The 10,399-nt window shown below is 40.3% G+C and overlaps 1 protein-coding gene across 1 annotated transcript in view; it reads left to right on the top strand.

The window, feature by feature from the left end:
- Window positions 1-233: 233 nt before the first annotated feature.
- LOC122811903 (oxysterol binding protein) overlaps window positions 234-10,399 on the top strand; it is a 1,660,581-nt gene continuing 1,650,415 nt past the window's right edge. Inside the window, exon 1 of the mRNA XM_044084058.1 lies at window positions 234-558. Within this exon, the coding sequence (XP_043939993.1) occupies window positions 374-558 (185 nt within the window). The 5' untranslated portion in view covers window positions 234-373. The remainder of the gene's footprint in view (window positions 559-10,399) is intronic.

The raw sequence follows: 10,399 nt of genomic DNA, 5'->3' as shown, positions 1-10,399 counted from the left end.
GTGAACGAGTGAGATACAATTAAAAAAAATCGCAAAAAAAAATACAAACTATACTTCCCCTGGAGTGCGAGTGTACACAGTGCTCACGATCATGTCACTTAGCTATGCTGCGTTCCAAACAATTAGGAGGAGTACTCAGATAGCGTATCTCAGGTGCAGCACCTCATCCTCTGTCGACGAAAATAAGGAAGAGGAACGACTTCCTCCTCAATGATGTCAGTACGCTGCGCGAGGACTTGGTTGTCACACACGTACGTTGGGACCGGCATTAGATTATGGAGTGATGCCACGAATCTTGTAAATGTTATTTTAGCTTAAATTTATACTTTTAAGCTAAAATAACAACACGGAGCACAGTAGAAGACAACGAAAGATGTCTGAAGCAGTAAAAGTGACGGGGACGGGAGGGACGGTGGCAGCTACTGGAGGGTCTTCAGTGGGAGGTTCCACAGCCACAGCGGATATGTACAAAGGTTGGCTTTTCAAGTGGACCAACTATATTAAAGGCTACCAGAGACGATGGTTTGTCCTGAGCAACGGCTTGCTTTCTTATTATCGGTAAGAAGTGGGTGTCACGTATTCTTGGAAACATCTAAACAAAAGTACTGTGTGGCAATATTCTTGTTTTTCCAACACAGCTATTCTTTGAGTGAGAAGTTAAACCATCAAGGTAGTAAAGTAACTCTGCTGCTTGCATGTCATGAGCACCGTGCTACAAACAGGTCATATGTGGTTTTCCAGACGTTGGTTACTTGTAGTGACCACACGTAACTTGTTTGCGTAGTTTGTCTTTCTGAATGAGAAAGACGAACTACGCCTGCTCGTGGGAATTACTGTGAAAAAAGTTGTGTCCCATTGTTATGCTTCCCCTAGGAAACTATAATCAAAGTAACTAAGTTCTTCCTAACTTAACTATAAAACTCTTGCCCACAATGCTAAAACTATTGGAAATGCCCACGATAAGCTATAGCATTCAGCTAGATGCTGTATATATTTGTATAGCTAGTGGAGGCAGTGTTAGTGCAGGTTACATTTCAGAATGAGAACAGTGTGCTGCTTCTGAGGTAAAATTGGAGGTGCAGAAGTTGTAGATAGGCAGTTCACTTTACTGTATTATGAAGTATGTTTCTTTCGGACATGGATTAGGCTTTGTATTGTAGAGTTTTATGGTATTCTTACTCTCCCTTACAAGTTGCAGCCAACTCTAAGCGTGCCCCAGAAGACAGCCCATGCTTTCCACAGATTTTACAAGGTGAATGGGAGAACAGAAGTTGGTTACCATGGCTTTCTTCAATATTGCGTGCACACTTACACCTGTGGATAGTTTATAGAGTCTGTGGTCCACCTTCTGCATGTCTTAGCAGGAGGAAACTGGATGGACATGCAGAACCCCCATTGATGACATCCCTGATGACAACCACATTGAAGAACCTCTTGCTGGGAGGTGGCAGTGCTGCCTGTTTTGCCACTGTTTTAGGGTTAGGAACATAATTTTAGGTTTAGTATACTTGACATCAGTTAGCGATTGGGGTAACTTGTAGTTGCACTCCAGGAAGTAAGTTAAGCAAATGAGTTAGGTCTGCATGCTGTCAATTAACCGTAACCCTTTATCTGTGATCCTAACACATTGGCCATCATTTAAAAAAAAAAAAAAAAAAAAAAAAAAAAACTTACTCTAATGGTAACTGTAAATGTAAAACCTGAAGGCACTTTTTTAATGTTTTTTCCCCCCCACATTTGCACCTTATTAAACTAGTGGACCATGTGGAACACATCAAACAGCATAGCTAGTAATTGTGCTGGTTGCATGGATTGTCCCCTTCAGTGTTGCAAATAATTAGTTCCCTTTTTGTGAATTGTGAGAAAGCTAGGTTTTGAAAATGAATTTTGCAATCATCAGTATGTGCGTTTGGAACAATAATAGTGCCAGAGTTTGTCAAAAATACAGTTTTCATAACACAAAGTTTTTTAAAAAAAATGCTCACTTTTTCAACTAATAATCAAAGAGGTGTGCACATAGTTCTAGGCATCCAAACTCCAATGTGAGCTCAAAATAAGCATATAATCCAAGAAATTGATTAAATGTAGACCTTTAATACACCCATTAAGCGCTTTCATCCACAACACACTAGACTTCCTTAGAACATCATAGTTCCAACTAAACAGTGCTTAAATATACTACAAGAAAACACAAAGTTGTTCTCAATCAGTTTCTTGGATTATATGCTTATTTCTGAGCTCACGTCGGAGATTGGATGCCTAGGACTATGAGGATCCTTCTTTGGTTACGAGTTTTTTTGTTTGCATGGTTGTACACCTCTTTGTGAGGTTCTCACTTTTTCATCTGCCAAATCTGTGCTTATTAAGACAGCATGTGTGGTTTTGTTGGATGTGTTCCAAAAGTGTCTTGGACCCTAATATTGTATGAGCTCTAGAGTGAATATAAGAATAGAATATCTGTAGACCACGTAGAAGTTTGCCTTGCCCTTTGCTGTCTCTCTGTGCCTTCCAACTGTGCAGCTTCCCCCAGTATATCTCAAGTCCATTCACTGAGTATGTTGTACACATTTTGGTTTAAGGGCATAAAAAGAACCCTTAAGAACTGTTTCAGAACACCATTTTTATCCTGGTATTTTGCAATCTTCATACAATCCTCTCTCGGATAAATGTTCATTTATTTCAATAATAAGTCTTAAATTGTGTTTGCTTAAATTTTAATGACACAAGTTAATGCAGATGTTGGTCTTGCCATCATGAAGACCTAGTATAAGTTGTCATTGAGGAAATGGCCAATGGAGTTATGTCCACCCCCTGTTAGTAATAAGGTGGTGTTTTTTTAGCATTATGCTCTGCCCTTGGAAGATAATCTAAATAACTTTCCTGTAAACCAAAAACACTATTCCTGAACCTACACTAACTGTAGAGTTCTAACCATAAATATTTGACCCCAAAACTTTAATCCTATGCCTAAAATTCTGGAATTAATTCTAAAACTGTTGATGAGAAGCACTATTACTTGTATGCTACAAGTTAGTTTTGCCCACTTATCTGGCAGAAATTGTCTTTCCAGAAAGGATTGGAGTTAAGTGAGCCTTTTATATAAAATGAGCATTTGTTTTACATTTTAGGATTGTTCTTTATGATATAATGGTCTTTGCCATTTAAGTACTGATGATGGTACTAGTATGCACAGAAACAGTTTTGTATGCAAAAGTGATTTGGTTCATTTAGTTGTATTGCACTGTCTTTATTTTGATAGTGATTTGAATGCAAAAAATGTTTTAAGTAAGTTGACATTCATTCTATTAAAACATGCAGGAAATTCACTTGTGTGTGTGAAATGTCTACAGGCTGCAAGTATATGAGGTATCTGCATTTCTAAGATATGCCATGAAGTGAAGTCCTAGCGACTTAAGGCTACTTTTGAAGCACCTTAATGAACTTTGAAGTGATGATTTTTGATGCTGCTATATTGTGGTTAAGGGAATTGCCTACCCATGTTCCAAGGTCTCTCACCTTACTTTTTCAGTTTGAAGCAGGGTGGTGTTGATAGTATACACCCTAAATATTTGTAATTTGGAGATCCATGAATTAGATGCCAAGAAGTAGGGGTCCCGGCACGTATCCCTTAGGAGTACCACTGGTCACTTTCATGCTTTCTGAAGATGCACCTGCCACCCTCACCACTTGGTTTCTATTCTTCAACCAATTTTTCTGTCCCCCTAACTATGTGGGGGTTGCTTCGGAGCTTATTCATCTCGCTTATCATGCTAGTGTGTGCTATGGTGTCAAAAGCTTAACCAGGTTGACGTGTGCTGTACGAGCACCATATCCACTGTACATAGTTATGTTAAACACTCTAGGCAGGATCCACCCTTAATAAAGACGAACTGCTGGGGATCAAGCTTTATAAGAGTTTTGATATTGTAACTGATTTAATTAAAAATATGTTCCATGGCTTTGCAGATGAGACAAGTTAGACTAATGGATCTGTCCCTTTCAGCATCAGTGGTGAGTTTCTGAAGTGGTATCACAACAGCTGTGCACCATACTAGGGAATAAAACCAGTGAATAAGCTTTGGGTGAAAAGCTGTAAGAGTGGTTCCACTGAGGCATGGTTTGTACTGTTTATCAGGCAGCTGGAGCTATTATCAGGCCCCAAGGATGGTGTATTTTTTATTTTGGAGAGTACCTTCAGGTGTTCTTTGGCTATGATGTGGGATACAGAGGATATAAAATTCCAGGTTTTTGTGATATAAAAAAGATACCGCAATAAATCCATTTCAGAACTTTTCCCATCTTTAATGTGACATATAACCTGTACAATTCAATTGAAAAACAGATCTGTTGGGAACAAAATATAAAAAATAAAAAAGTACAATAAGCTGGTTGCATAAGTGTGCACACCCTTAAACTAGTACTTTATTGAAGCACCTTTTGATTTAATTGTAGTGTCCAGTCTTCTTGGATAGGAGTCTATCAACATGGTACATCTTGACTTGGCAATATTTGTCCACTCTTCTTTGCAAAAGTGCTTTGAATCTATCCGATTGAGAGGACATCTCTTGTGCACAGCCCTCTTAAGGTCACCCCAGAGCTTTTCTATTGGATTTAGGTCTGGGCTCTGGCTGGGCCAATCCAAAACTTTAATTTTCTTCTGGTGAAGCCATTCTTTTGTTGATTTGGATGTATGCTTGAAGTCATTGTCATGTTGAAATGTGAAATTCCTCTTCATCTTCAGCTTTCTAGCAGATGCCTGAAGGTTTTGGGCCAAAAGTGACTGGTATTTGGAATTGTTCATAATTCCCTCCACTTTGACTAAAGCCTCAGTTCCATATGAAGAAAAGCATCCCCAAAGCATGATACTGCCACCACCATGCTTCACTGTGGGGGTGGTGTTCTTTTGGTGATAAGAAGTGTCTTTGCTCCACATGTACCTTTTGGAATTGTGGCCAAAAAGTTCAACCTTGGTCTCATCATAATACATTTTCCCACATGCTTTTGGGAGACTATGTATTGTTTTGCAAGTTTTAGCTGGGCCTGGATGTTTTCCATATGGAGAATACAGGAGATTGTTACATGTAGTACACAAACAGTACTTGCTAGAAATTCCTGCAGCTCCTTCAGTGTTGCTGAAGGTCTCTTGGCAGCCTCCCTGACCAGTTTTCATCTTGTCTTTAAATCAGTTTTGGAGGAATGGTCAGTTCTTTGGAACGTTACTACTGTTCCATATTTTTTCTACTTTTTTTGATGAATGTCTTCACTGTGTTCCATGGTATATCCAATGCTGTGGAAATTTTTTTGTACCCGTATCCTGACTGATACCTTTCAACAGTGAGATCCCTTTGATGCTTTGTAAGCTCTCTGTGAACCATGGCTTTTGCTGTAGCAGGCAACTGAGTAATGTCAGGACAATCCTACTTTTATTTGCCAGAACTCGCTTAATCTCCACTCTATTCTATGCTTCTCCTATATACACCAATCTCTCTAAAAACAACCTCAACAAACTAGCAACATTCTATAATAATATTGCTAGATTTGCTACAGGCTCTCCTTTCAGAACCCATCACAGTTTTAATCTAAAACAACTAGACTGGCTATAATTTCTTAACCAGCTTCAATTTCACCAGCTTACAATAGCCCACAAGACCCTGTATCAACCCAGCAACACTCCAATACTCTCTGCCTGTCGGGTGCCAGGATCCGCCACATAATGCATGCACTCAAGTCACTCCACATCAAGTACAAATACGACTGTCATTGTCCATGCTGGAGTGAATGACTTGAGACGTACCTCCCTGGACTACATGAAAAGAGACATGGAAGAGCTCTTGGATCATGTGACCCTGGAAGGTATGACCCTAGACCTGAGTAGCATCCTGCCTTCGCCCAGAATGATACCACAGTGTAAGGACAAAATGATTGACTTCAACAATTGGTTAAGCTTCTGGTGTCATTCAAAGGGGATCCAGTATTTGTCTGCCTGGGAAGACATGATTGACAAACCACGATGCTTTGCCAAAGATGGTCTGCATCTGTCACCCCTGGGATTCAGGTTACTGGCTAAAGCTCTTGCCACCCCTATAGTTCCTTTTTTAGGCAAGGCTCAAAGGATAAAACTACCACCATAGCAGATACAAGCATGCAAAATCTGAAGTTAATGCTACTCAGTGCTAGAAGTCTAAACCTCAAAATACACTCTTGAGGCACTCCTAAAAATGGAGAACATCGATATCTGTGCAGTAACTGAGACCTGGTTCAAGGCTCCAGAGAGCACCCTTGCAATACCAGGCTACAATTCTTACCACACTTTTCGGCCACAAAATCAAGACCGAAACACTAAAGGTGGAGGAATGTCCATATTCTGGTTCAAGGCTCCAGGGAGCACCCTTGCAATACCAGGCTACAATTCTTACCACACTTTTCGGCCACAAAATCAAGACCGAAACACTAAAGGTGGAGGAATGCCCATATTCACCAAGGATATTCACACCTCCAGGCTAGTTGCCCAACACAATGCATCTGAAATTCTCCAGGTGCAACTAACACTAGGTAAGACTGCAATCCAAATTGTAGCTTGCTACTGATCCCCCACCATGCCCCAAGATTCTCACTACACCTTTCTAAACATACTGGAAAATATTAAGATACAACCAAACACCCTAATACTGGGTGATTTCAACTACCCTGCCATTAATTGGGAAAACTACTCTGGTACCAACTCCTTTTCCCAATGGTTCTTGGAATTCATAAATTCCAACGCCCTGGATCAACTAATCCATTGTCCCACCAGGGGCTCCAATATCCTAGACCTGGTCATTACCAACATGGGAGATAGATGCTCCACACCAGTGGTCACCCCCTCATTGGTCGGGTCTGACCATAAGCAAATCACCTTTGACATCCACATACCACCCCAGTAAAGAAACTTCCTTAAAAAACGTCTCCAAAGCCAACTTCATGCTACTGAAGTCAGAAATGACAAACTTCACAACACCCACGCAGACTGGGTCTGGAAGTTCGACTGCAGAATCCTACACTAAGGCACTGTATGAGCACATGAATCGTGCCATCCAAAATAGAACCAAGATGCTCTTCTCCAAAAAAAGGAAGTCAATCTAGTGGTCCCGTGCTATAAACAAACCGTACAACAGAAGGAAGAAACTGTTGCAGAAAAGAGGAAAATCCCAGGATACAAAAAACTCCCTCGCCAGCCTCCGTAAGAAGCTGAGATGCCTTATAAAATCCTCAAAAGCTAGTTATGAAAATAAAATTGCCAAAGATTCCAAAGACAACCACAAGGCATTCTATAGTTATGTCAAGAACCTAAATGGCAATGCTCAGATCTGCTCTGAGCTACAACAGAATGGCATTTAAATATACTGATCCCAAGGGTATTGCTAATATCCTGGCAGATAGATTTAGTGCCAACTTCACCCCCCTAAAGCGCTCATCTCAATACCAAAAGATTGCCAAATTCTGATAATCACGGCCACACAGGTAGAAACTGCACTCTCCAAAGCTAAGAATACAGCATCCATGGGACCAGATGACATCCCAGGCTGTTTACTACATGAACTACAAAATGAACTGCCACCTCACCTAAGTGTCATGTTTAATCATAGCCCCACCTCAGGCTTCGTGCCCACTGAGTGGCACACTGCTACAATTTTTCCGCTCCACAAGGGAGGCTCCACCTTGGAGACCTGGAACTACCGTACCATCAGTCTGACAAGTCTGATCTGCAAGAGCATTGAACGCATTGTCATGGAACTTATAAACAAAGACATTGGCAACCTTCAAACACTGGACCCTACCCAGTTTGGGTTTGTGAAGGGCCGATCTTGTCTCCTGAATCTGATTGACTTCTTCGAATCAGTCTCCAGAGCTGTGGACGAGGGTAAGGTGGTCCACACAGCCTATCTGGACCTCGCCAAGGCCTTCGACACCATCCCCCACTCTGGAATCATAGATAAACTTACTAAGCTGAGCATAAATCCCTACGTCACTCGATGGGTTGCCAACTGGCTTACTGACAGAACACACACTGTAAAAGTAGCCGACTTCAAATCCAGCTCCAGACAAGTGGAGTACTTCAGGGTTCAGTCCTGGGACCACTCTTGTTTGGCATCTACTTCTCTGAAGTACAGACCAACACTAAGAGACTCTGGCTAACAAAGTTTGCAGATGACTGCAAACTGGGAGCCATTATTGAATCCCCAAATGATGTGGATATTCTACAAAAGGGCCTTACAGAAACAGATGCCTGTTGCCAGAGCCATGGGCTCAATCTTAATGCCAAGAAATGTATAGTTATCTCCTTTGGAAAAAAAACATGTACCCATGAATTACCACATAGGTAGCAGGACACTAAACATCGAAAGTGTGATGAGAGACTTGGGGACACAGGTGGACAGTGGTCTCCCTTTTGATAACCACATCGCCACAACAGTCAGGAAATCCTTCTATGTGGCACACCTCATCAATAAGGGCTTTTCATCCAGAAAAAAGGAGGTAATTGTCCCACTGTACTCATCCCTCATTAGACCCATTATAGAGTATAATGCCCCGTTTGGTATGTACCTCACAAGACAGCTGCAACAGCTGGAAAGGCCACAGAAATACCTCACTAAAAGAATCACAGGCCTAAAGCAGATGCCATATGCTGACTGTCTAAAAAAAACTCCAGCTATACTCTGTGGCATATCGTCTACCCAGAGGTGATCTCTGCTTAACATACACGTCCATGTCAATCCCTGAGCTGTTGGACATGCTCCACTTAAAGAAATCCCAATCCCTCAGAGCCACACGATCCAGGGATCTAAACCTTGTCATCGCAATGAACAAAACATGCTGTAGGGATAGGTTCCTGACCCAGAGATTCCCCATACTCTGGAATAGACTGCCCATACATGTCAAGCAGAATGCCTCATTGGTCCTCTACAAAAGGAACCTTGATGATTGGATGGGAGGTAAGAAATTCACCCCGGGGATCATGTCAGTCGCCCTGCTAGACAGGGGTCCAGAGAAGTAAATGTTGTGGGAAGAAATATCCAGGGAATTATGGCTGGGCTTGCATAGGCCATAGGGCTGATTAGTACTAAAATATGAACCTAAATCCAACAACTCAGCAGGTGATTCCTTGTTCTCTAACTCTGTTGGAAAATTATGGAATAAACTACCCTCTGAACTCGCATCTCAGACTTCTCTCTCACTTTTTTAAAAGGAATCTAAAACTATTTCTCAATAAACGCTGGCTATGCTCCTGTACTAACCCTGACTGACATTTTTCCATTACACTAATTTTCACCCTATATCCTTTACAATCTTCCCTTTAGTGTTTTAATACACTATATTATTGCATATAAAATGTATGTATATATGTATATTGTACCCTCTCTCGTAGATTACCCTTTATGGATTAATGCTTATGTTATTAATCACTATGAGTATTATAATTTGTACTTCTTTTGGAAAAAAAAAAACTGATGTTTTTATGTAACAATTGCTGTTTTTATATTAATCTGTCATAACTTCTATATTAATTTTGTATGTTTCTTGGAGCTTTTCTCCCCGGGCCTCTACTGAAAATGGACATTTATCCAGCTAGACTAGCCCGGTCAACAAATGTAAAATAAAATAAAATAAATTAAATAAAAAATAAAATTTGGGGTTAATCAGTGTCTCTGTAATTGATGGCAGGTGTTTATCCGAGAAGACTGAATGCTGTAAATAAATTAAAAGGTGCTTCAACAAAAAGTATTAGTTTAAGGGTGTGCACACTTATGCAACCAGCTTATTGTACGTTTTTTATTTTTTATAATTTTTCCTCTAACAGATTAGTTTGTTTTTTCAATTGAATTGTAAAGGTTATAGGTCACATTAAAGATGGGAAATGTTTTGAAATGATTTATTGTGGTCTCATTTTTTTTATATCACACAAACCTGGCATTTTAACGGGTGTGTACACTTCTTAATATCCAGTGTATGTGAACCTTGTATAGTTTGGGGGCTGAAATTTGCAGTGAATTTATTTGCTAGTGTGTTTGCCAACACTACTGGGTTCGAGTATGTCGTTTCTTTTTTAGATGAGCTCTGAGCAGTGTTGGGTGGTGATTAGTTTCCTGATGTAATTAGAGAAGGGTTTGTAATTATATTTATCTTCTTATGCTTGTCTAAGTTCATGGGATGCCTTTGTATTCCTGATGCTTTTTAGTTTGTTCAGTAGCTTTTTAATGTCAACCTTGAGTTTTTGTTTTGCTACACAATTTAAGGAGCTTTTTGTTTTCTTATTGGAGTTTTTATAATGTGGACCACCAGGCTGGTTTCCTGTTTTGTTTGGATATTGTAGAGACTGAGAGGTCAACAAATTTATTTGGGTTCACATAGACTATTTGCT

The sequence above is a fragment of the Protopterus annectens genome, chromosome 9.part0, assembly GCF_019279795.1.
Source record: "Protopterus annectens isolate FY-2018-M chromosome 9.part0, PAN1.0, whole genome shotgun sequence".
Classification (NCBI taxonomy): domain Eukaryota; kingdom Metazoa; phylum Chordata; order Ceratodontiformes; family Protopteridae; genus Protopterus; species Protopterus annectens.
The sequence above is the reverse complement of the archived record's forward strand: the minus strand, read 5'-3'. Positions and strand labels throughout refer to the sequence as shown.